Source organism: Lepidochelys kempii, chromosome 7 (assembly GCF_965140265.1).
Source record: "Lepidochelys kempii isolate rLepKem1 chromosome 7, rLepKem1.hap2, whole genome shotgun sequence".
In the NCBI taxonomy this organism is placed as follows: Eukaryota; Metazoa; Chordata; order Testudines; family Cheloniidae; genus Lepidochelys; species Lepidochelys kempii.
In genome coordinates this window covers 46,287,527-46,313,951 of record NC_133262.1, presented here as the reverse complement: position 1 = coordinate 46,313,951, position 26,425 = coordinate 46,287,527, and the positions used below count along the sequence as shown (strand labels likewise).

The following is a 26,425-nucleotide window of genomic DNA, read 5'->3' as shown; positions in this document are numbered from 1 at the left end:
CTGCAGCGAGAAGGGGGAGAGGAAGGGCTGCAAACCTGAAGGCTGATCAACTGGGAAGAGTGGCCCTGTACTGAAAGTCCTGATTTTCCTGCTACCACTTGTGGAATATTCATTCCCCATAACTCAAGAGGTGCAACTTGTGAATGTGGGCCTGACTCAAGAGCAGACGCTCGGCACCTCGGAACTCAGGGAGGGGAGATTATCCACAAACAGCCGATTAATGTCCAGTAGTCAGTGATGGGCCAAAACGACGACAAAGCTTTCCAGCAGCATTTACAATCTGGGAAGAGTCCTTCTGTCACAGCGCAGGGCAGTCAGCCACTCAGATCCTCTGCCAGCACCAAATGTGCCACCACTCTATCCCAGCCCAATCTTGTACCCACTTGGAGTCCCTCTCTCTCTCAGCCCAACTGTGCCACACTTTACAGGTGGCAGAAACAACCACCAATGCACACCCCCTGCCATGTTGGCATAAAGCTGGCATACGGGGTCTTCATCAGCACCCATTTCTGCTCCCATCCTGGAGGCATGGAGAGGGAAGTGGCAAGTTTGGGGCAGGAGTCTACTGCATTGTGGCTATTCTCTGCTTCCCACAGCCTGCATGGAGCTACAGGACAATGAGAGTAAAGGGGCCAGGCAAGGGGCAGATATGGGGACTGCTAGAGCGGCTTAGGGCCACCAAGTTGACTCCACGACAAGTGCTGTTAAACGCACAAACTGAACAAACGGGTGCACCCAGAGGCTCTTTTCCTCCCATTTCCTCCAGCAGCAGTGGCTGCAGGGGACCCTGGTAATGCTGGATGGTAGAATGTTTGCAAACAGAAGTGTGAGGTGTAAGTGGATGACGTCCCCTTAACAGGAGAGGAATGTTGACAGTCAGGCTGAGCAACACATTACGCTTGTCTAAAGGCACCACCAGCCAACAATAAAACAGGGGTAGGCCTCGTACATTCAAGGCAGCTTCCTGCACCACAAGACCAGTCGCCCAAGCTCAGCAGGGACCAGAAAAGCCAAGCAGGAGCTATCAGTCTAAGCTCTAAGTCCAACAGCCCAAACTCCCCAGCACACACACACAGAGCTGCTGGCAGGTCTCGCCCAGGATTCTTGACAGGTCACATTGGGTGTTGCTGAATCACTTGTGAGACTGCGTGTCTATCATGGGCAGATGCCATTTAACAAGTCAGTCACTCATCCTACTTATCCCCCTGGGAATTAAGACTCAGGTTGGTTTACTGGCCATCTGGACTAGGTCGATCTCAGAATCTAAGGTACTAACCTGCTGCCTAGCATCCATTAGACAGTGATCTTCTCCCCACCACCTGAAGAGTTTGAGCCAGAGGGAACCATTTTATTCTACAGGGAAGCCCGTATTAGGCTTAGGATCTCATCAGGACTCACCATCTGATCTTGCAATTAGCAAGCACCAGCAGAAAAGTGCAGACTGAAAGTCTCAAGCACTTCTGGGGATATAAATCTCTTCAAACCTCACCTTGCAAGCCAGAGGTGGGGTAGGTAAGCGAAGGCTCAGAAACCACGCATAGGCAAGCATGTAGTGGGAGGAAGAGACAATTTGCTTTTAACCACAGAGAATATCAAACAGCGGCCCAGAAGAGAAGGCTGCGCTTCCATCTACAGGGAGACCTGGCATCCAATGCTTTACTCCCATGGTTTAGTACACCAGCTCCACTCCATAGAGAATTATAGGGGTGTTCTACCCAGCAGGGGTCATATGGAGATCTAATTTCTGCTCCCCCACTGAAACCGAACTCCTCAACACTTGCAATTGGTCCTCCTCAGACTCCTGTCCCTACAGTGCCTTCCTTTGAAACTCCATGAGACCTAGCCCAGAGGATTATAGAACTCATCTATTGGGATGCCTAAAACTAGCCTGAGATCTCCAGCAGCTTGGGGTCTCTCTGCCATATACAGACTTGAGGCCCATATTTCAGAACTCCGCCCAGTTCCCACAGCTGTATGCCCATCCTGGAGGAGTATTAGCAGCATGGCTTCCAGGCCTGGCCAGCTCCAGAGAGCTCCCATCTGGTTCTTACCGTGTGAGGGTTGTCGTAGTAGACGCCGATGCAGCAGAGCTTTGGAGAGATGCTGCAGCTCTCCATGAAGAGCTTGCCACACTCGCTGTAGGGCCCCACTTTGGACTTGTATGCCAGGGTGATGTTGCAGATGGGGGGCGAGCCAGTACTCACGACCACCTCCGAGAAGAGCCCCGAATAGATGGCAAAGCCAAAGAGAGTCAGCAGCAGGAGTACAAGCAATGCCCCAATCAGTCCAAGGAGCACCCAGTCCGCCATGGCCCCGGTGCCTCAAACTCCCCTCACAAACTAAAGAGGAGAAAGTGGAGAGTTAAGCCAACCTTAGGAGACAGCGGTCTGCTTCAAAGCTACTTTCCAGCAACATCAGCCACCCTCCTCTTCCAATTCCTCTGCTTTCCACACAGCTGATGAATGCAACTAAGGCCAGCTCAGAAGCACTCAAAAAATTAACCCCACACCCTGCTGACCATTCAGTTTTTGTAACCACATGCAAACTGTGCCACCTGAATGCCTCTTGGGAATTAAGAGGTTAAACGGCCAGGGCATTGGAAGACATTGTTTGTTATCACCCAGTTACCAGAAGAGCACTGGTGCTCCACCCCCTTTCCTGAGATGTAACCAGGCGAGATCAACATCTAACAAGGCTGGGAATCCAGGACACTGGAGGATTTATTTATGGTACAATGGACAAGGCAGAAGGTTAAGGACTAAAATGTAAGAGATCATTTGTTTCTCATCTCGCCTATTGGCGAAGAGCTTTGTGGGAAGAGGCCCACTTTTTTTTCTTTGTAACCCACAAATAATCACAGGTTTCAGAGTTACATCCATGTTAGTCTGTATTCGCAAAAAGAAAAGGAGTACTTGTGGCACCTTAGAGACTTACCAATTTATTTGAGCATAAGCTTTCGTGTATGCATCCGATGAAGTGAGCTGTAGCTCACAAAAGCTTATGCTCAAATAAATTGGTTAGTCTCTAAGGTGCTACAAGTACTCCTTTTCTTTTCACAAATAATCAGTTATCTTTAATGTTTAACTCCATCCTGATGATGGCTATTGTGAACTACACACAATGGACAATGCTACCCTGTTTCTGACCTAGGCTTGATTCTCAATTCACACCATCTTCCTTGATGCCATAAATGTGAAGACCCAACCAGTCTGAGATTGGTATGTGTTGATGACAGGTATCTATACTAGCATCTGGAAGGGAATAGCCTTTATGTGCAGGAGGGATAAGAGGGAATTCTGAGTAATCATGATACATCTTAAGCTACTCAGATGGAGGTGGAGGTGACCCAATCCAAATAACTCAGGTAGAATTCTGGGGTTCCAGTTCTTGTCTCTGCCAGCAGAGGCCCACTTCTTAAAGAGGGCTGGAGTATGATCAACGTGACTTTAAACTGTGCTTCACACCCCTCCCAAAACCAGATCACTCTAACCATACCACAGCCAGAAGTGAAAGGCACAATGTAAACATCCTCATATGTTAAAGAGGCACTGTCAAGGTAGAACTGCTTTATTTCTTCACCTGATTTTTAAATCTGAAAGAGCTTTTAAAATGGTGACGGACTTTCCACCATTTGTGCTGTTCGCTTTCTGCCTTCTCTTCACTTCAGAGCAATGAAACTAGTGTGGTGAATTTTGCTGGCTGGTTTTCATACACAAGCAGGCTACTGTTATGTTTAGCTTTCCAATAATCTAGGGGGAAAGTTTCAATCAAATACACTAAAGAAAAGTTTGATTTTATTTTCCCCAAAACCCCATATCTATGCTCATGGGGTTTTGAACAGAAACTAAATTTGGGACCCAAGTTAAAATTCAGCAGCACCCCTTTAACTACATTGGACAAATTTACTTTCTCTGAAAAAACAATTCCATCTTGGCCATTTCTTTATTCAGCCTCACATTGACCACAAATCCTGCTGCTATCCTCATCAATGCAAGCACAGCCAAGACCAAACACTTCAAAGTCAGCCAGATCCATCCCTGGTCTAACTCCACTCACTGCAGGGGGATTAGACTGGGGTGAATTTGACGCACTGTGTCTTATGTTCCTACTCACCTGAAAGTCAGAAGGCTAGAGCCTAGCAACAGCTCATGGTCTCTGCTAGAGTCCTGATCAAGGATCCACGTTCCTAAAACAGGAGGGAGATAGTATCGTTATTTCCTTTATTAATAACTGCAGCATGAAAACCACCCCCCCACACACACATACACACTTTAGAAATAAACAGCCACCCCAACCACTTTACACGTGGGTTGTTGTGCTCCCTTTTGGAGAGGAATCAGGATCGCTGATTCCAAACAATGACTCCCAACCCCCCCGCCCGCTTGAGATGAATGCCATGTCCCCTTAGTTTGGGATTGTTTAGCCACATCAGAGCTGTCTGAGGAACTCCATTCAGAATAAGATCACCTTGGAAAGCTGCACATCTCCCTTCAGGATTGGAGAGGAATTTAAAAAGAAAGATTCAGAGATTTCTTTCCAAAATCTAAGATCAAACATTTCATGACAAGAAAGGCCAGATGGCATGGCTTGAGCTAGCAATAGCACAGAGGGGTGTGATGAAGGGGGGGATTTTCTTGTTTTTTGCTTGTTTTTTCCAATGGTTTGCATGCAGAGGGGATGGGACTCAGTTTACCTGGTTGTTACTGGTTTAAAGAGGTGATGGGAGAGGGAGTTTGTTGTTACAGAGGACCAGCGATGGAAATTGGGACCCCAGCCAATGTCCTGGAGAATGGATACCCCAGCAACTGGTGACCTGAAGGCCTAGTTCAGGATCCACAGCCAGTTCCGGACAGTGGGAGAACAATGGGCTGTAAAGAGAGGACCCCGGTGACCTGACCAGGCGGTTCCAGCCAGAGGGGGCCAGAGGACAGAAGAGAGAAGAGGAGGCCCTGTTTACCTGGATAGAAGACAATGGACACAGGCAGGGGCCCTGTGATATCAGATGCCCAGCTGGGAAGCAGGGGGGCTCTGGGCTGGAGAGACAGAGCAGGCAGAGCCCACCTGGATGCAGGGGAGACTCAGATGTACTGTGCTGAGGGAGGCCAGGCCTGAGGGCCCTGAGAGTTTCGTATGCTGTGTTCAGACACTCAATAAACCCTCCTGTTTTATGCTGGCTGAGAGTCACTCCAGTCTAGAGAACAGGGTTGTATTATTCCCTCTGGTAGTGGAGGCCATGGGGGTCCAGAGCGAGTGGACTCCCTGAGGGGGCCCACAGCGAGAAACAGTCATGTGCAGTTCCAGGAGGTGGAGGGGCTTAACCCCCGAGAACGGCTGTCTCACTGAAAGGGGTTCCCCCCAGGGACTGCATGGGGCTAAGAGTGAGCACGACCTGTGAGTCCATGACAAGGGGTGCTCTGCAAACCTTCCCAGCTCCACCAATGCATCTCAAGATATGTCCACTCTGCAGCTGGGAGCGTGCCTCCCAGTGCAGGGGACAGATTCATGCTAACTCTGCTCCAGATAAAAATAGCAACATGGCTAGGTAGCATAGGCAGCGGCTCAAGCTAGCCACCTGACAACAAGCCTGCTCAGACCTCCTGGGTACATACTTGGGCAGCGAGCAAAGGGGCAAAACTTCAGCCAAATTCTGCTATCAATTAAATCTGGGGCAAATCTGCAGGAACTCCATTGAAATCAATATTTTATTAAGATGATGTTAAAATAAAAAGAAAACCATACAGAGTTTAAGCAAAAAGAAAAGGAGTACTTGTGGCACCTTAGAGACTAACAAATTTATTTGAGCATAAGCCTTCGTGAGCTACAGCTCACTTCAACCATAGAAGTTTCTGGTTATCAGGGAATAATGTACAGATTATCAAGGGATGCAAAGTTCGGTTTAGGATCTGATGGCATAAAGAATACATAATCTGCAATATCCCCAATTGAGGGTAGAAGGTTAACGGGTCAAAGTACAGACATTGAGATATGAGGGTATGTTGTTCATATAATGGCTATGTTCAGGCGTTACTCTGGATTTACCCTCAGGTAACAGGATGCAGAATTTGGTCCTATGTTTTTGTTTGTTTCTAAAGCTTACTCAATACAAATGTTAGTAATCAAATCACACCGATTATACCACACCCACACACATAAGCCTCACACAAAAGAAAAAGAAGAAAGGAAGCTTGCCACACAGAACAATTGAGACAGGGCTACAATCTGTGCGTGTCAAAAATTAGGAAGAGGAAAGTGAACCAAGCCCCCAGGCAGTTAACCAGCTCATCCACTGCACAGAGGTTACTGACGAGCCCAGAAACTGGAATCTGTTATCAAATCCCATTCACCCCCTTCTCTACTCATACAGCTGTTCAGTTTCTCCCAAGTTCCCAACCTGTCTTGTTTACTTCAGTTGTGTTCTGCTTCCTGGTTCACGTGTACCAGCCTGATGAGGTCACAGTGCTCGTGCACAGTCTGGGAAGCCAACAAGCATTTTTCCTTCCATTCCTTAAAGAGCCACTGATGCTCTATGGAAAACTTTGGAACACATACACTTTGGCAGCAATTCTGCCTGGGTGTCAATGTTTTATCCAGCAGGAAAGGGGAAGGCAGTTGGGGACTGTTTCTAGGATTCCAGGGATCATACAGCTTCTCTGCTCCTTTCAGAGTTTGCCCACTCCAGATTCTTATTCCGTACCTGAGTAGTAATCTCCTGTGACAACTGTTCAGCTAATTGTAATGACACAAACAGAGGATTATGGCTTCAGGTAAGGACTAAGCAACTGGAGTGGAATGAGCCCTTGGGCCCTGATGCCACTGGGATCCAATACTGATTTCAAATCAGGGCAAATCACGTTTGTTGCCAGCCTGCTTTTCCTGACTAGCGTGGACTGGAATTTTTAATTCAAATGAGGTCCAAGCTCATTACAGACTCTTGGGCCTTTGCTTAAATTGGTAAATGTTGGTTATTGTCAATTTTTGCTTCCATTCAAAGATTGATAAAGAAACACCTGTGTTCACAGCTAGAGAAAATGTGGGTTTTTTTAATTTTAAATACTGTTTGGGTTCTCCTGAAAGTTGCACTGTAAGGAATCTCCCACACCCAGATACCATGGTGATGGGTGTTAGAGAAAAAACATAGAGGAGAGCCCAGGGCATGGGGAGGGGGAGATTTGGGGGGGATGATCAATGCGGGAGGGGACACTGGTCACCCTCAGAAGAACTTTGGCATACTAAGTGTTTGGCTGTTCCTCAAAGATTTTCTCCTCCTCAAACAAAAGAGATGCAGAAATCTTTGAGGCTAGTCAAACACCTGGCCCAGCAAGACTTGCCCCACAGCGAGTCCCCTTCCTGGCACACCGCATGCCACTCCGCCAGAGACCCTGCTGACCCATGGACTCGAACCCTCCTCCTTGGGAAACACTGCTGAAACTCCGGGATTGCCCAGCGCATGTCAGCCTCACGAAAGCTCATGCTCAAATAAATGTGTTCGTCTCTAAGGTGCCCCAAGTCCTCCTTTTCTTTTTCCACCCCACACGGGGATCCACGGCAGGCTGGTCTACAAGGGTTTACAAGCTCTGAGTAAAAAGAAAAGGAGGACTTGGGCCACCTTAGAGACGAACAAATGTATCAGTCTCCTCCCGAGGGCCAGTCTCCCCCTGCACCCCCGCTCGGGGATCCCCTGAGTGCCCGTTTCTCCCCCCGGGATTTGCCAGGCCCGTCTCCCCTTGGGGTCAGTCCCGCGCCCAACTCACCCCGCGGCGGTGGCAGCAGGGCGGGGGCCGTGCGCTCCTGGCTCAGTCTCGGGCGCTGCTGAGGCGGCGCTCGGGGGCGCGCCCGGGCGGGCAGGCGGCGAGACGCTCCCCCGCTTCACCACCACCCCCACACAGGCGCGCGGGCCCCGGCGGGACGGAGCGTGCGCGGGCACGGCCTGGCTGCGGGCGGGCGCCGCGCTGGGCGTGGCGCTGCCTGTCCCCAGGGGGGGCCTGGGTAGGGCGGCGTAGAGGGGCTCCTCGATGGCCCCGCCACAGCCCCGGGGGGGGGGGGGAAGCGTCTCGGGGGGGGGGAAGCGTCTCTGAGGTGGTCCCACCCCAGCCAGCAGGGGGCGGAGGTCTCTGGGGTTGTACCATCCCAGCCACAGGGGGGTCTCTGGAGTGGTGTCATCTCAGCCGCTGGGGGGGAGGGCATATCCGGGTTGGCCCTACCCTAACCAGCAGGGGAGGGGGTCTCTGAGGTGCCACTGCCTTGGTCTGGGCTGGCCCCTCCTTGGAACCAGGCCCGTCCGTGGGTGAGCCTGAGGTGGCACCGCCAGTCTCTTCTCAAGGCAACGTGCCAATCTTAGGGGGCTCTTCGGCCCCTGGGCTACCTCCCAGCTCTGCTCCCCAGCCAGCCCAAATGAGAGCCCGATGCTGGGGGGCAGAAGGAAATGCTGGGACAGGAGTGACACCCCACACGCTGGCAGCCCGGAGCAGGGCCACCGGGCAAAACGGTGCTGTTGGAGGAGCATCCAAGGCTGGGGCCTTGCAATTTACCGAGCGGCCTTTTACTGTCGTGCTGTGGGAGGAGATCTCCAGCCTTGTGTTGGGCTGTCACAGATGCACGCCAGGCTGACACGTTGGCATCCGAGGAGAGTACCCTAGTCCTGTAGTATTGGCTGAGTGCTCAGTGTGTACAGTGTTGCCAGAAGAGGGCTCCAGCTGGGCCTGGTCCTATCAAGAAATGGGTGCAGAAGCATCTGTGGAGTCCCCCCTCCCCCACCAGGCGAGGGTGGTGTTCTCAGAAGAGTAACCCCAAACTAACACAGAAGAATGGGAGAAGTGTCCCTCTGGCAAGGTGACATCAGAAGAAGGCACCCCACTGTTATCCCCCAACCTGGATCGTATTTACCCTCCCCACCCTACTGGGAGGAGGGCACTGAGGTGCAGAGAGGATCTGTGACTTGCACGCAGGAAGGCTGGTGGAGCATTGACTCCCGAGTCTCGTCCTGTAACCACTGGGATGTGAAAGTCCCTATAGCTCCATCACAATAAAACAGGAAGTGGCAGCAGGACTAACTCACGCGTGGATGTCAGTCAGCGATAAGCATCATAGAAATGCCTATAAATAAATATTCTGAAAATGTAATCCAAAACCAACTGATTGTCTACCAGACAGTGTTCATCACTGAAACAGCAGGGGACCTAACAAAATAATATCAGAATATAAAGGCTCACATGTGATCTAGTTGCCCCCCACCTGAGGACTTCAGTGTAAGGAAATGTTATGTTTCTGTGCCACGACTATGGTAGGGGCTGTTAAATTCTTCTCATGCCCTGTTTCATGATGTCCAGACCAGCAAGACTGAGCTATGTGGTGATCAGTCTGGTGAATCCAAATGGACTCCACCCAATAATAGATTTGGTCATTTCCTGTCAGGAGATGTTTTTCACCCACTTCACAGGTGTTGTATTGAGACTGGTTTGGCTACCCTCTTGAGGACACCATGGGCCTGGACCAACGGAGTCTCACCAGAATTCAGGTACAGAGATCCAGAAAGTGCTAGGAGGGCTGTAGACTATGTCCTGTGAAATGTGTGCATGGCTGGTGAAACCCAGAAAGGAGGTTTGTGGGTGCATTATTGATGGGGAATGTTAATGTCTCCCTTCTGGAGAGCAAGATGCTAAATACCCTGAAGGGATGATCAGGACTTTGCTCAAGACATTTATTTGTAATTACCTCAGCCATTACCTCTGCCCCAAACTCTCCCTTGATTGGACAGGTCAAAGAATGGCTTGATGACAGTCAAGGTAGATATGCTGGAGGGTAGGTATAGGGTCCAGAGTGACCTAGACAAATTGGAGGATTGGGCCAGAATAAATCTGATGAGGTTCAACAAGGACAAGTGTAGAGTCCTGCACTTAGGAAGGAAGAATCCCATGCACCGCTACAGGCTGGGGATCGATTGGCTAAGCAGCAGTTCTGCAGAAAAGGACCTGGGGATTACAGTGGACAAGAAGCTGGATGTGAGTCAGCAGTGTGCCCTTGTTGCCAAGAAGGCCAATGGCATACTGGGCTGTATTAGTAGGAGCATTGCCAGCAGATCGACGGAAGTGATTATTCCCCTCTATTTGTCACTGCTGAGACCACACCTGGAGTATTGCATCCAGTTTTGGTCCCCCCACTATAGAAGGGTTGTGGACAAATTGGAGAGAGTCCAGCGGAGGGCAGTGAAAATGATCAGGGGGCTGGAGCACACGACTTACAAGGAGAGGCTAAAGGAACTGGAGTTATTTAGTCTACAGAAGAAAAGAGTAAGGGGGGATTTGATAGCAGCCTTCAGTTACCTGAAGGGGGGTTCCAAAGGGGATGGAGCTCGTCTGTTCTCAGTGGTGGCAAATGACAGAACAAGGAGTAATGGTCTCAAGTTGCAGTGGGGGAAGTTTAGGTCGGATATTAGGAAACACTATTTCACCAGGAGGGTGATGAAGCACTGGAATGGGTTACCTAGGGAGGTGGTGGAATCTCCATCCTTAGAGGTTTTTAAGGCCCAGCTTGACAAAGCCTTGGCTGGGATGATTTAGTTGGTGTTGGTCCTGCTTTGAGCAGGGGATTGGACTAGATGACCTCGTGAGGTCTCTTCCAACCCTAATAGTCTATGATTCTATCATCTTCAAATATATAACGGGCAGTCATAAAGAGGATGGTGATCAATTGTTCTCCGTGTCTACCAAAGGTAGGACAAGAAGTAATCCGCTTAATCTGCAGCAAGGGGGATTTCGATTAGATATTAGGAAAAACTTGCTAAATTAAAGGATATGTATGAATAGGCTTCTTCCAAGGGAGCTTGTGGAATCTCCATCCTTGGAGGTTTTTAAGAACAAGTTGGACAAACTCCTGTCAGCGATGGTCTAGTCCTGCGTTAGCAAGGGAAGATGAGCGATGACCTGTTGGGGTTCCTTCCAGCCCTACGTTTCTATGATTCTATGGCAGCTCAGGGTTCATCTGGATTCCTCTGTTCCTTGGCTCAGCCAGATCCCTACCACTATGGTTTCGGACCTGGCTAGGGTAGGGAGGTATCCTTAGCTGATGTTCTTCCTCCTCCAATCATTGGACAAATGTCAGCAGTCATGCTGGTGTTGTTAGCCCTATCAAGGCTTGTTGGCCTTTGATATGGTGGAACACAAGATATAGTTGACTCATGGGGTCTGGCACGGTGGACAGGGTTGTTCTTTAATGGCTACACTCCTTCTGTCTGAGAGTTTTCGGAGGGTGGTGCCTGTTTATATGCCATGCCACAGAGCTGCACTCCATCCCACCTCTATTCCAATGAGTATGTGAGAGGCATATGAGACCAGTTTTGGGCTGCAATCACATCCCAGTAATACTCAGTTCAGTGCCTCCTTTTCACCAGATCTGGGCAGTGCTTTGCCACTGCCTGGCTAAAAGTGAAAATGGCTAATTAGGGTGGAAAAGACAGACCTTATGCTTGTTGGCAAGGGGAAGTAACATGCACAGTGACTGGCATGCTCTATCTGCTGCAGGATTGGGTCTGCTCTTTCTGCTGCAGGACTGTGTCCCGGTTCATGCTTTGTGGGTAATTTTGAGCTTCCAAGTGGCCTTGAATTGCCAGGTAGCACTGATCTCTCATTTTGCTGAAGATTACTAAGAGGCTGCAGTGTTCCTTGCTGCCACAGACTTCACCCAGCCAGCATGGCCCTTATTCCCAAAGGCTGGACTACAACTTTACTATGCTCAAAGATCATTCAGGAGCTTTAGCAGTGCACTTGTGTTAGCATTGCATCTGCTTCCAGGGGCAGTTCAAGGTGTTGGTCCTAGGAGCATGGATGGGAGAGTGTGAGGAGGGCAAGAGGCAGGAAAGCCTATTTCAGTATAACTTAGAATAATACTTTACCGTGGTTTAGCCCCTTTCTTCCAAGGAGCTCCATTTTACAAACTTGAATTACATCTCAAAGGCCCTCTTGGAATTAGGTATCATACCTTCTTTACTGGGGCGGAGGGGAACGTTACAGGGAAATTAAGTGCTTTGCCTGAACATACCCAGTGAGTGAGAGCACCCCTGCCCTCCAGCCCTGAAGTTTATTTAGCCCTGGATATGCTTTAGCCTAAAAACCAGAACACACACACAATTTATCTAACTAATCTAGAAAATCCTGAGGGGTTTGGTTAGTTTTGACTCCCTTCATTAGGGGCGTGCCAAGCAGAGCTGATGGTTGCATTTGCTACAAAAATACAAAGAATTGTTTTCAGAACAGGTCAGTGCCCCCAGTAGGGGCAGCTATCCCCAAGCCTGGGTTGTTGGCTGGTAGGATTGAGAAGCAGCAACTGAGGTTTTGAATATATTTGGCCTTGGACTTTTTGCGGCACGCTCAGCCCTAGGAGAGGCTCTCAGAGGAGTGCTGTGTCTCTCTCAACTGGTATATTGATCATCTTGGAGAGGTTTACGATTATGACTCACCTGGCCTTTCAGCCCATTGTTATTTAAATTCTTTCACATTAGGAGGCAAACAGTGGATGTTGATTGTTGGAAAAGTATTGATTCATCTGTCACACTGGCTCCTGGCCTGTTCTCTGCAATATTTGTGTGTCTGCTTCATCCATCTATGTCTATAGACTCCAGCTTTATCTGGACAGTGGTACGAGGTCCAGTGCAGGTGCCTGTGTGCTGCTAGTTGGACCGGTTAGTCAGCCTCACAGTTATGCAATCATCACACAGGCATCGGTGAGCTCCATGCCCCTAATAGCCCTCAACTCAGCATCAGACTCCAGTCCCCCTCCCCAGCACAGCACCCTGGCTCTTCACCCTATCCCCATCTGCTGGACATGCTGTGACCCAGGGAGACCCCAATGCCAACTGGCAGAGGGCATGCCCTACCATAACTCACTTCAGGCCTGACACACTCATTGCCCCAACTCGCTGTTGTCAGAATCTGTATTTAAAAGGTGTCATGTAAGGTACCATATGCAAACTGGTAACACACTAGTCATTAATATTATTGAGCAATGCATTTACAGGTGATGTACAAAATATTATAGATGTGTGCTGGAAATATGTTCCTAAAATGTCTTTGGCAGGCAATGACTATGCCTTAGACAAAGGAATGTTGTTTTGCCTGCTTGACTGTGTTTCCAAATGTAGATTAAGCAAAGTGACATCAAAGACAATGAAAGCACATTTACATGGAAGGTAAATAAGGGCCATCAGGCGAGCAAGTGGGGGAGATGGCTACTTAACAATCATATCAGGGAATGGAAGCTCCACCCCAAGAAGCATTCCTGCCTCTTATAACAGGGTCAATGAGCTTTGGGAGATTTAAGCAGACACAGAAAGCCATTTTGGTATCTCTCACTGGGAAGACAAAAGGGGCCAGAGCTCTTGAAATTGAAGAAAGGTGGATCCTTCAGCCAAGGGTGTTGAAGTTCCTGGGAACTGACTATTGGTGAGAAACCTGCTCAGGCAAAGATATTGTAACTTGCTGAAATTAAGTTTTAGTCACTGATCTTTCCTAGCTCTTTCACTCTTACTTGAAGGCACTTAACAAATATTCTCTATTAATAAACATTCTTGTTTCATTACAAAACAATCTCAGGGTTGTGTAATAAACTACAGGGTGGGTCTCTGGTGTGTGCTCTGTCTCTCTAGATGCAACAAACTTATGAGTGTCCAGCGAGAGGGACATGGCAGGGAGACGTCTCTGGGGAACTTGGGAGTTAGGGTGCACTGATGGGTATCTCTGCAAGGCAAGGTTTGGACTGGCAGAGTCCTCAAGAGAGTTTGCTGGCAGAGCAGTTGAGTGGGTGTATCGGAGAGGGCTCATAGTTGTGAGTGACCTGAGCAAGATGTCACACATGCCATCTCCTGTCACTATCTCCCTTTCCCCAAATTCAGTTACACGGTATGCATTTGAACTGGGAGGGAGTAGACAATGTGCTTTGTAAAAAATCACTTTAGACTCAAAGGGCCAACATAAGCAAGTATCTGTGGGGAGGACATTCACTACATTTTGAACATTTTAGTTGGAACATTGCAAAATACATCCTGCCTTGACAAACCTCAAGGTTGGAAATACCATTTAGCAGAGGAAGACAGTAATGCATCCGATGAAGTGAGCTGTAGCTCACGAAAGCTTATGCTCAAATAAATTTGTTAGTCTCTAAGGTGCCACAAGACCTCCTTCACTCATAGCTGGAGAGAAATTCCATATATTCCATCACTACTACAGTACCGGGAGCAAATCCTGAAATCCTTCCTCAGCTTTTATGCAGTTGTTACACAGGCAAGTTACTGTAACCAAGTGCTGTTGTTAGCACAGGGATGGATAGGAGGGCAGATGGCCCACAGAAGGAAAAGGTTTGAGAGCCATTTGTACTTGAGGAAGTTCTGACCCCTTGTGGCTGAAACAGTATTGACAAACTGAGCTACAGCAAAGACTGGACTGAAGTCAAGCATGGATGTTGTATGGCTGGACAGGTACGAAAGATAGATAATACCTGGATCTGCATCAGAAACCATGGAGAAGAGGAGGATTACAGTATAAGGAAAAGTGAAGATAGGTTTATCTGTTATAACTTCACTCACTAGAATACTCAGTTACCACCATTTTTTTTGGTTTGGAACTGATTTTTCCCAGTGATTGACTGGTGTTCTAGATATAATAATAATTTTCTCTTATGCATATTTATTTATGGATATCAAAGTGCTTTACAAAAACAGCTAAACATTATTATTCCTATTGTACAGGAAGGAAAACTGAGGCAGTGAGCTGGTAAATGACTTGCCCAAGGTCACACCAAGTTAGTGTCAAAGCCAGGACTAGATCCCACCTCTCCTAACTCCACTGTAAGCTGCTCAGTGCACTAGACCACAGCTGCTCAATTCCATTAGCCCAAGGGAGTCACCAAAAGAGTAAAAAAATATGAGCACAAACTTTACACAGCAATATTTACAAACTAGTCATGATAATATCACAACTATAAATAGTTCCTTTCATCCCAAAGAATCCCAGAGTGCTTTATAAACATACAGGAGCATCTTGACCCACCAGCAACATGCAGCCACCTCGGGAGCAAATGTTGGTAGCTGTTTAATAGCACACACTCATTCTACACACACATTTAGGATAGGAAATGAAGATGCATGATCTAGTTATTTGAAACTATAGGGGCAGTTTTGGAAAGCGGAATGCTGTTACCTAAAGTAACATGTACTTGAACGATCTCCCATTTAGATACTAACTATGCCTAACCCTCCTTAGTCTAGGAGAGCTAACAAATTACACCACAAAAGGGAATAAGTCTCTTTCCTGCTTCATAGCAAGATCTAAATGCATGCAACATTTTCTAATAATTTAACTTAATACTGTAAATCACTTAATTTAATACTGTAAATGCCTTGATCCAATAGCTGGTTAAATATTAGAGGTTGAACCTCTCTAATCTGGCACTCCCAGGGCTGGAGCACCCATGGGGAAAAATTAGTGGGTTCCAAGCTCCCCCACGTGGCGCTGCACTTACCAACTCCTCCTCCTCCCTCCCAGCCCTTCTGGAATGCCGCGAACAGCTGATTCATGGCGTTCAAGCTCTGGGCCGGAGGGGGTGGACCTTGGGCCAGTATCAGAGCTCCCAGGTGGCAACCAGGCCCCTGGGTGGGGGGGCCATGCTGGGTGCAAAGCCTGGGGGGGGCTGCAGCACCCCCCGCACCCTTACTTCCCGCGCCTGTGGAGACCCGCTGGCACTCTGCATTGACCTCCCATGGTTTCGCAGATTCTCTGGTTCAGCACTGGTCAGGTCTTGAGGGTGCCAGACTAGAGAGGTTTAACCCGTATTAAATGCTGCTAATTTTTGGATGAAAAAGAAAATTTTCTGCTGAACATGCATTCATCAAACCCAAGGGAATAAAAGGTGGGAAGGATTTCTAATAAAGAGTGCGTACACTCACAGAAATTGAACAATAGTTTGCTGCAGTATAAGTAAGATGCTTTATCCACCACCCCTTTACCACTAAAATGTGCCCCCTTTTGGGGAAGTTTGTTCCAAGCTCAGAAATGATACAAAGTCACCTAAATCCCTTCTGATTTCAGCTGTTTATCTGAGCTATAACCTGTGTGGCTCTAATGAAAGAATTCAGGGTCTAAGTTAATGCTTACTGAAATCAATAAAAGTTCCCACTGAAGTCAAAGGGAGCTGGATTAGGCATTTTGCCCTTAGAGCAGCTGATTTCCTGGGCATTCTGAAGATGAACTCCCTCCAGGTATTCCTGACTTTGTTAGAGTGAGGGGCCTCTTAGCTGAAGTCCGTCTGATGTTTTCATTTTCCCAAAACGCTCATTAGGTCTCCCACCTTTGTTCAATGAAAAACAAGCTGCACGTCAGTGAGTAGACCTAGCCGAAGCACATCCTTTCCAACTGCATTCTCCATAGAGATTCCCACACCACCAGGACAGCTGCTCACTTGTCTCCCTTCAAGAGGACAATCCAGTGACTCTTGAACACCCCACTCCTTCTCTCCCGCTCTGGGAACTGAAGCTGGGTCTCACACATCCCAGATGAGTGCTCTAACCACTGAGCACCACCAACCGCCGGTTTGGATGGAGTGAGGCAGACACCTAACTCATTTCTACAGGAAACACCTTAGGCTCCTAAGCCATCTGACTCCAGGTGGTGGATGCCCGTTCACAGATCACCAAGCAAATCTAGGTGCCACCCTGCTGCCTGGATTAGGCACCCATCTGCAAGATAGGGGCAGGGTTTAGCATACACCTCTGATTGCCAACTCCTATTGGCTGGCTTCGGCAGTTCCCTGCTAAACGTGCTGGCTTTTGTGGACCCCATTCGTATGCGCCTCTCTCTCCCCATTCATTGTACAGGGAGCCTAGCTGCATAACTTGGCTTTGTGGATCACTGTGTTGTTCCTGGCTTTTCTAGGCACCATGACCCTCAACGTGGCAATGCCTAAGTGCCTTTGTGGATCACACTTTTAAAAATGGTATGTAGCCACCTAAATCACTTAGGCCTCAGTGCCGAGCTGAGCAATGCCTAAATACCACTGAAAATCTGGGCCTTGGCCTCTTTGTATCTCAATTCCCTATCTATAAAGGAGGCATAATCACAAAGTGTTTACCTACTGGGATATTTTGAGTGTTAATTAACCAATCTCCATCTGGTGCACTGAGCTCATCAAGTGAAATGTGCTCTAGAAAAGCAGAGAACACATAATTTAATACAAAAATCTGCACCCACTTCACAACCATGATCAGTGGCCAGTTTGCAATGTTACAATAGGTGCTTGGAAATTATTTGGATCCAAACATCTAGCTCGATAAATACAGACATTTACCACTAGATGTCAGCTCTTCCCAGCAAATTTTGTCTGGGCTAAGGAACTGGATTAAGGGTTGAGAATGAAACATAAATAAGTGGAACAGATGGTCTGGTAACAGCTTCTACTATTTTTATGAATGGAGGCTGTCTTTGGATGACATCACTGGCTCTTGACTCCACCCCTACTCTACAGCTTCCTTGTACATTTCAGGTGCTTCTGCTTTGCCAGGGGCTAATGCACTGGAGGCTGTGGAGCTTGAAACAGGAAAGCAGCGTAAGCAGACAGCACACTGCTAAAGCAGACAGCAGCTCATCATCTGTAAAAGTCAGCAGAGCCTGGAGGTGGTGAGTAGCAAAGAGTTATTAAAGTGCTACTGTTAGTGGCTGGAAAATCTTTGTATTTTTTTCTCCCTGTGGGACCAAAATTGTGTTTCCATTTACATTGGGCCAGATCCAGTGTAACTCCATCAAAGTCAGTGGAGTTATGTCAGGGTTAACCCACTATAAGTGAGCATATAGGTGGCCTCTACATCTGCAAAACAGCTTCTGACTGTGACTTATCCTTTCCTAAATCGAAGAGCAAACAGAGATTACTCTGGCACTCGTGTTCCATATTACATGATGGGGAAGTCTTTGGTAAGCTTATTTGTCGTCATTATAAATGCCTTACTTTGGATTCAGCAGATTTTATTACCAAGTTAAGGCTTTGTATATTCCATGCTGGTACTTTCTATGGCTTCTTTACTCTGACCATTTAATTTCCCACCAATAAATTTTAACAATCTGAAATTAGTTTACAGATCACATTTCCACTGAAGGACTGTTCCATTCAGAGGACTGTTCCACTGACCACAGGCTACTCTGCTGGATCCCCCTCTCCCCCAAAAAAGAAAGTAAAAATGACTAAATAAATCTTTAAAAAGAAAAGGAGTACCTGTGGCACCTTAGAGACTAACAAATTTATTTGAGCATAAGCTGTAATTACACTGAATGCATCCGATGAAGTGAGTTGTAGCTCACGAAAGCTTATGCTCAAATAAATTTGTTAGTCTCTAAGGTGCCACAAGTCCTCCTTTTCTTTTTGTGAATACAGACTAACACGGCTGCTACTCTGAAACCTGTAAATAAATCTTTGTTTTCCATTTGACTTTGTCTGACAGCACTAATGTTTAAAGAAAAAAATTACCACTAAGTCCCCTGAATGAGTTAAACCCTCTCCAGGGCAAAGTTCTGCTCCTTTAAACCAGCTGTCGCGCCCCCCTCTCTGCAACGCCTCTACTCCCAGAAACTCAGGACATGCAGTGCAGCGGGCAGAAAAGAAACAGACCCTGAGAAATGTAAAGTGCTCTCTGAAAGAATCATTTAACTCGTGCTCTTTCGGTTTCTAAATATTTCAGTACTTGGGTTATTGATGACTGGGGAGCCTGGGGGCAGACAAAACCAATACTGCCTTTCGTAAGGGACGGATGTTTCAACATTGTGTTTTTGTAAGATTTAATTTGATGAATGGACCGATATGGTAATAATTAATAATAATAACTTGCACTTATATGTTTATAGATAGATAGAAAAGGACTTTGCAAATTTAGACTAAAACTATGGACATAGAGATTATTTACCCACCCCTGATATGAGACCCCCTGTTCGGGCGGAGCACAGCAGTGGTCTAATGGTACTGTACACAGAAATGCTACATAGCAGCCTGAGACATTGCTTAAAGGATACCATGTCCAATGGAATCTGTAGGGGGATTGTCAGTCAGCAGAATATAGCTGGCCAGAAATCTCAGGTTGTTGCCACGGCTCAGCTTAGTTTGCTATCTCTCGGTGATGTATCACTGCATGGGTGTGTGGCTGGGATCTAGCTAGCTGCTGGTGAGCAGATGCAATCTTTGTTGAACTAGAAGCCAGCATAGCCTTGTTGCCAGCTTAGTGTCCAGAGACGTCATGTTATCATGGCCCAGAAAGGACAGCAGGAGTTACACACACAGTTGAGACACAGAAATATAGGCTGGGACATTCAAAGGGGCCCAAATCCCATTAACTAACTCCCTTAGGCCCCTTGCAGTTCCACCCACAGGACTTTAGAGCAGAGATCAGACTTTGTCAGGTTTTCCTACAGGCCAGGCTTATTCAATCCATTAAAGAAAGAAATGGTTTCCTCTCTCGCTCATGCACTGCGCTGCCTCACTCACCATCAGCAACGTTCAGTGTTCGAGATATACTCGGGCTCCTTCCCCTACTCTCCCAGATTGGTCTGATCTGCTGCCTCTTGCTGGGTATCTCACACACCTGCCTGCCCCATGAACGGGACACAATCTTTCAGGAGCTTTCCCCAGACCAAGCTGATTCTGTCCAATATCACTAGGCACTGTTCAATAATCCCATCCCAGACTTCACAAACATGGAGGGCTTGGTAGTCCTCATGGGTCGGTGCCCTGATAGATTCTCCAGGCAAAGAGAGAAAGACAGTGTGTGCGTGTGCGAGACAGAGTGTGTATACAGGTTGTGGAGCCTTGCTTATTGTCTGTAGCTATTCCTTGCTAAGCTAACTTCAGTGCAAGCATCACAGAGATACAAACACAGTCACTATTCATAAACTCGAGATGGGGGAATGTGGTGGACCAGCAGTTATCAGTTCTATTAGAAACACTGGGCCAAATACCCCGCTCTAATTTCGTTGCAGCCAGTGGAGACGAGAGAGAGTTGAATTTGATTTGCTTTCTTAAGAAGGGAGTTGAGCAGGGAGCCTGTAAAGATATAAAGCTGTCCCGCAAGCCCTCTCCAAAATGCCACAGCCTGTCCTGTCCATGGAGGTGGCTGATCCACCCCTGTTCTGTACATGAGAGGACTTCAGGCCACAGGGTTGTCCATTGTACTCCTTTCGCCAGCACCAAGCTCACACAGAAAGAATAACAGCTGAGCTCATTAGAGCAGGAGCCACAATGGAGCTCCCTAGGAATGGTCTTCTTTGCACAGAAAGCGGGGACGAGAGCCAATGGGACACACTTACTGCCAGACACTAAAGCAGGCGAGTGCTCCTGGCCTCCTTGCTTCCATCCGTGCTCCTGTGACACCCTCTCCAAGATTGTTTACAGCGGGAAGGAAGATTTATTGCCAATCTTGGCTACTGCGCCATGGGAGCTGCCTCTTCCTCTAGAAACAGCCCATCCCACACTCCTGCTGGGATTACAGCAAGGGCCTCTCTGGGGAGTGCAGAGCGAGATCGGCACTTTTAGTAAACCTGGGATCCCAGGCATAGACCTGGTGCTGAAAAAATGAGCAAGGCAAAGACAGACAGCTGAGGAATCAACTGAGTGGCCCCATGCATCCCAGGCTGGAGCTGGAAAGGCTTTTAAACTAGGGTGGGGGAGGGAGAAGAGAAGCTTTGGGAAAGATGCAGCCAGTCCTTCCCCACATGCACATATTTAGGGAACGCTCTTAACTGGGGTAATGACCTGCTGTGACATACCTCCTGAGTGGAGCAGGACAGAACCCCAGACCAGAAGGGGGAAAAAGACAGTTTGTTCTGGTCCAGGAATCCAGGCCTAGCCTTGAGCCCTTTCTCCTCTTCAGTTTCCTAAATGACCCACATTTGCTCTCCCAAATGCCTTTGTTCCGAGTGCCTTTCATCAGCAGAGCTCACAGGACTTGACAATATCATTACCCCTCTTCCACAGCTCAGGAAACTGAGGCAAAGTGGCTCGCCTGAGGTTGCAGAGCTGGGAACAGAACACGGGGCGGGGGGAGGAGGGGTGGCCTGGTTCTCACTCCAGAGCCCTTTCCACTGGGTCACGATGCCTCTCTAAACATCCCCACAGATCATAACAATCGTGAGTGCAAACAAACAGACCCTGGACCCACTGGTACCTGGATAGCAAGGTGTTAGGGTGGTGTATCAGTAGCATAGATGTGATGGCTGCCACACTGGGAACTCAACTGAGGACCTTGAGAACTAAAAGCAGGAGTCTCTACAGGTTGAGTTAAAGAGCCTGGCTCCGTAGCTAGGGGTTGTGACTGATCTGTATCCTCTGTAGAGGAGGCAGAGATGAACACACTGACCAGTGGGTTGCATGGACACGTGCTCAGGTGACTGTGCTGTATCCATCTTCAGTCTTCCCTGTATACCCAGACCCAGCAGACATCCTGTGTCCACTCACAGCCACTGTGCCACTCCCTCACACATGTGCACTGGGCCAACACAATTTTATTTGCATGACGTGGGACACAATCGTTGCTCATGTCGAATAAAGTCTAATCGTGTGCCTGCCCAGGATATGGCTTCACAGAAACAATGTGCTTCAAAAACACCTGGCCATCAGCTGTGATTCTTCATGTCTAACTCACTGGCAGGCTGCCACTTATTGTGTGGCTGCTTCGCCACCTCCTTCACGTCTCCCGGCATCAGGCTCAAGTTTATTTCCTCGCTTTCCAAGGGGAGATTTCTGATGTTAGATAACATGAGGAAGTCTCTTTCCCAGAGCTTTTAATGGGTGAACAGCGTAGACAATGGCTTTTGGTTTCAGTCTCTCCTGAGTCATGATGAGAACAGAACTGTACCACATACGATGCACCTGCGTAGTGTACCGCTACCTGCATGCTGTAACCACACCCACACCCCAGCCTGTGCCTATCTGCTCTCATTCACACATGCCCACTCACTCGGACGGAAAGGGCCAGAGCCTCCCCTGGCATGCTGAGCTCTTTCAAAAAGGCTGGCCTAGCATGTGCTGTGGAAAGCAAGGATGGTTCAGCAGCTAGAGAGCCAGCATGGGCTGTGGGAGACCTGATCTTGAATCCCTGCTCCGCCACAGATGCCCATGTGTTCTTGAGCATATCACCTAGGGTATGTCTACATTGGTACCGGAGGGGTCGTTCCCAGCTTGTGCAGACATTCGGATGGAGTTAGTGCACTGAAAACAGCAGCGTAGTCACAGTGAAGCGAGCAGAAGCACGGGCTAGCTGCCCCGAGGCCAATCTCATCTGAAATCCCAGGGCCATACACGTGGCTAACTCGCCCAGAGTTAGCACTGGTGTGGTGACCCTAGCTGGAAATTACACCTTTAGCTCCAGTGTAGACATACCCCTGGTCTTGATCTCAGTTCCCATCTTTACTAACACTTCCCTACTGCACAGGAGTGTAGTGGGAATAATTAGATACTGAGGCTTCCTGATACTACAATGACAGGGAGACAGAAGCCCCTTAGGTAGATACCACATACACACACCTCAGGTTGGCCCCACACACCTAGCCCTGGCTATGCTATTGCTCACTCCAGTGCAAGTCAGCTGATGCATCATTCGTGTTGGGAGCCTTTTTGCGGACATGCCTCCTGCACCCTCAGCACTCTTTGATTAACCCCCATCTCTGCTAGATTCATTCAGGTTTGACTGATATGGTGTTAAATGGCTGAGGCCATGGGATCCTTCTTTTCCTCAAAATGTGGCCATAGTCAGAAAAGTGACCCTGCAAAGGACACTGAGGGCTCCAGGTTTATTTTCCTCTCATCAGCTCAATTAACCCTCCCCCTGACAAATCTTCCTTGGGTTTCAGCTCATCACCAGACTGACCCGGGTGCAGGGACCCTACATGGGGCTGAACGAATGGCCAGCTGGGGCTAAAGGCATGGTGTGCATCTAGGGTGACCAGATGTGATTTTATAGTGACAGTCCCAATATTTGGGGCTTTATCTTATATAGGCACCTATAACCTCCCACCCCCTGTCCCAATTTTTCACACTTGCTGTCTGGTCACCCTATGTGTGTCTGCCTCTCAGCCATTCACTAATCCCCTGGAGATTATACAGGCCAAATCCAGTGCTCCTAGCTCACGAAAATTCCCATGGCCTTCTATGGCAAGGCTGCCTGCGTAAGGACTGCAGGATCAGGCCGAAAGGAACCACCTAAGGCAAAAACCAGGAAAGATCTCTTCCTTAACTTTCTATTAAACTACAGAGCCTCTCCTTCCCTGGCTCAAACCCCAGAGGACACTACTGAGGTTTGTTCAACAGGTGTCTTTCAGAGGTGGCCAGCTGAACGGTATATTTTATCCCCTGGAGTGAGGCCACTTACAGAGTGAGAGAGGCAGGCCTGGATGTGCCAGAGGAAAGAGCAGCTCTTCCAAAAGGCTGTGGGAGCACGGCACTGTACAGGGGTCCTGGGGACTCATCCGGAGAGCCTCCCTTCAAATCCAGGCTGCAGTTACAGAGCCATTCCAGCTGACAGCCTCTGAGAAGAAGCAGAGAGTAGTGCAGGAACCCCCTACTGCTCATTAAAACGTTTTCTCTGCCAGAGTCCCCCATGCCTGTTTGTTCTATTTTATTCCAATTAGAGCAGGAGACCAGGGGAGGGCAGGGAGTAGGCTTCCTTTGGATTAAAAGAAAATACTGCAAAGCTTTGATGTGTCAGGTTGGGGAGGCAGGCACTCTTGGCTGAGGCAGGGAGCAGCTTCAGGAACGTAAGGCCCAGTAACCTCGGCCCAGGGCACTGGCTGGCATCAGTGAATCCATCTAACTGGGTCACTGAGCAAAGCAGCAGGTGACTCCTGTGGCAGGATGGCCCCAGCTTTAGGGTTAGGCCAAACTGAGGAGCCCTGCAAACTAAGGGCCTTGATCTGAGAGCTGCAGCACACCCACACCAACTCGCTTAGCTTAGTGCAGATTAACTTTAGGCAGGAGAAATCCCTTTGAAATATATTTGTAGGAGAGTTTTCAGTGAGTTGAATGCTAGCTCTAGAAACTGGCTTCTTAATAGCCCTGGATAGTGCCGTGTCCGTGCCGCAAGGCAAGCAGCCCCCTCCACTGCCCCACTTGTGAGCAGCTGAAACTGCTGAAACTGCGAGCAAAGGGCCCTTTGTGAGGTCAGGCCATAACCACTAGGAACCTGACAGACCACACACGTTTCACAGAGGCCACTGAACAGCCAGCAGTGCCAGTTACTTCTGGTCTCCACTGATCATGTCCAGATTTGCTCTGGTGGCCTAGAGGCGAAACTCCCTGTATCCAAATCCTGTGGACCAGACGTCTTCTCTTAACACCGTCATTCTGCATGAAATGAAGGATCACGAAAAAAAATGGGTGGGTAACACTTGCTAGAGTCAGGCAAGTACTTTACAAGTTACCACGCACAGCTTTGCTGCTGCCCCCAGTCCTGAGCTGCTACCCCCTGCTATGGCAGCCCTGAGCTCCGCCTCACAGCTCTGCCTCTGCCCCTCAGTCCTGACCTGGCACCCCCTGCTATGCCAGCCCTGACCTCCCCCTCACAAACCCACCCTTTTCCTGCCCAATAGTAAAAGTGTGACATTGAGACCATCACATTTATTTTCTGTTTTGACTTGAACAAGGATTTGAACCTATGTTTCCAGGTCTGAGAGGCTGGGACACTGCAGCAACCCCCACTCCTCTAGATATGGAATACATTTAAATTTCTATCCACTAGGGCATCAAATGATCTTGAGCAGGGCTGATGTAAAAAGTACTAGCAACAGCGCATCATGCCTGGCAATGGCCATCTCTCAAACCCAGCACACCGAGGTCAGGAGCCCCCATCTGAATTTGCTGCATTAACCTACAGATTCAACTGAGAAAGTCTAATGAAGTGAGTGGTAAAGAGGGACAAACTCCATGGGACTCTGACTTCTTGTACTGTGTGAGACCATGTGTTAGACAGGTGACAAGTGTCAGTTTCTTCCCAGCTCTCAGGAATGTGTGTGTGTGTGTGTGTGTTTGTGTGTGTGTGTGTCCTGGAATCTGCAGCGCATTAGGGATCAGTCACACTCCGTGATGTGGGTGGGATAGAGGCTCTTTGATACACTACGTGGGCACTTTGCCTCCAGCACCCTCCATCAGAGGGTATCAGCACACTTCAGACATTAGGACATTTAAACCTCTTGACACCATTATGAATTAAGTCAGTAGTGTAATGAAGTAACTAGGTGCACCACTGCCTTCTGATGGATGGGTCAACTGCATGGGAAAACTCTATACTGCCATCAGTGATTCTCCTTTCTCTGCAGTTGGAGGGGCCTGGGTTCTTGGAGCCAGAGGTTGCAAGAAGTTCTGATTGATCACAGTGTGCAACATAGAAACACTGATGAAGTTCCTACATGGCCATGTGATGCACACACAAGAGGGGGCGGAGTTAAGGCTATCCACACCTTGAAAGCTCTGTTGGTTTGCAGAAAATTGGCAATAACGCACAAGTGCTCTAATCTGAACACCACCAGAATGCCATCCTGAATGTGGTAGGAGAGTCATGGGAAGGAATCCCACTCCTCTGCCCTCTGTGTGGTGTGGGGCTCCTATGGTCCATCACAGCAGAACTGCCTCTTGTGAGCCTTAAAGAGTAGACAGCAGCCCTGCCTCACTCTTTTGCACCTTATGTCCTCCAGAAGGACTAAGCCAAGGGTTCCTCTGATGTCCTTACCTCAGCCCCTCACTTACCTTTTCCTCTGAGCTGGCCGTGCATGCTTTGTGCAGTGAATGCTTCCCTGGCTGCACATTCTAAGAGCTGGGTGAAAAGTTCTGTGTCAAATGTCTCAGGCATGCAGAGTTCGCTATGCACTGGCTCCCAACTTGGTCATTCTAAACCCATTTCTCACCTGAAGACTCAAAGATACATCTCCTCTGTCAGGGCTATTTCCAGGCCAAATGCCAACTTCTTCCCACCAGTCGTTTCAGCTGTGGTGTTCTCCTCAAAAGGTTGCAGGATGATTTTTTTTTTTTAAATCATGGGATGAAACATGGTTTATCCCTTCTCCTGGTCCTTCAGAATGACTGAATTGGTTCTCCTCAAACTGTAACCAGCAAGCGCTCCATTCATCTGCAAGGAGAGAACTTCAGTCCCAAAGGCAGAAAGTATAGGAGGTTCCAGGATGCTGAAAGAGGGGATTGGGGTGGAAAGCACGGCAGTGCTTGCTGTTGCTATAATTAACACAGAAGCCAAGAAGGCGTACTCTGGGCAGAGGCCTGAGCCTAGTGTGAGGAGCAGGGTACCAGCTGCACACATTTTCTTGCTTTTCAGAGTCAGTGGTTCATCAGAGTGGGGATTCTGGCAAACAGGCAGGAAAGCAGGCCACGTTGCTGGTTCAGCTTGAGGTGTGGCTGCCACACACTT

General features: G+C 48.4%; 3 protein-coding genes across 3 annotated transcripts in view; 1 reads left to right on the top strand and 2 right to left on the bottom strand.

Annotated features, from left to right (window-relative positions):
- The window catches only part of TEX264 (testis expressed 264, ER-phagy receptor), a 130,616-nt gene extending 122,718 nt beyond the window's left edge, over positions 1-7,898 (bottom strand). Inside the window, exons 1-3 of the mRNA XM_073352548.1 lie at positions 7,752-7,898; positions 4,114-4,186; positions 2,052-2,339 (exon numbers count right to left, since the gene is read on the bottom strand). Of these exons, the coding sequence (XP_073208649.1) occupies positions 2,052-2,309 (258 nt within the window). The 5' untranslated portion in view covers positions 2,310-2,339; positions 4,114-4,186; positions 7,752-7,898. The remainder of the gene's footprint in view (positions 1-2,051; positions 2,340-4,113; positions 4,187-7,751) is intronic.
- ACY1 (aminoacylase 1) overlaps positions 1-26,425 on the bottom strand; it is a 455,667-nt gene that overhangs the window by 391,890 nt on the left and 37,352 nt on the right. The window lies entirely within an intron of this gene.
- Positions 8,177-26,425, top strand: part of LOC140914519 (semaphorin-3D-like) — a 53,018-nt gene continuing 34,769 nt past the window's right edge. Inside the window, exons 1-2 of the mRNA XM_073352504.1 lie at positions 8,177-9,514; positions 17,524-17,657. The gene's annotated coding sequence lies outside the window, so the exon portion shown is untranslated. The remainder of the gene's footprint in view (positions 9,515-17,523; positions 17,658-26,425) is intronic.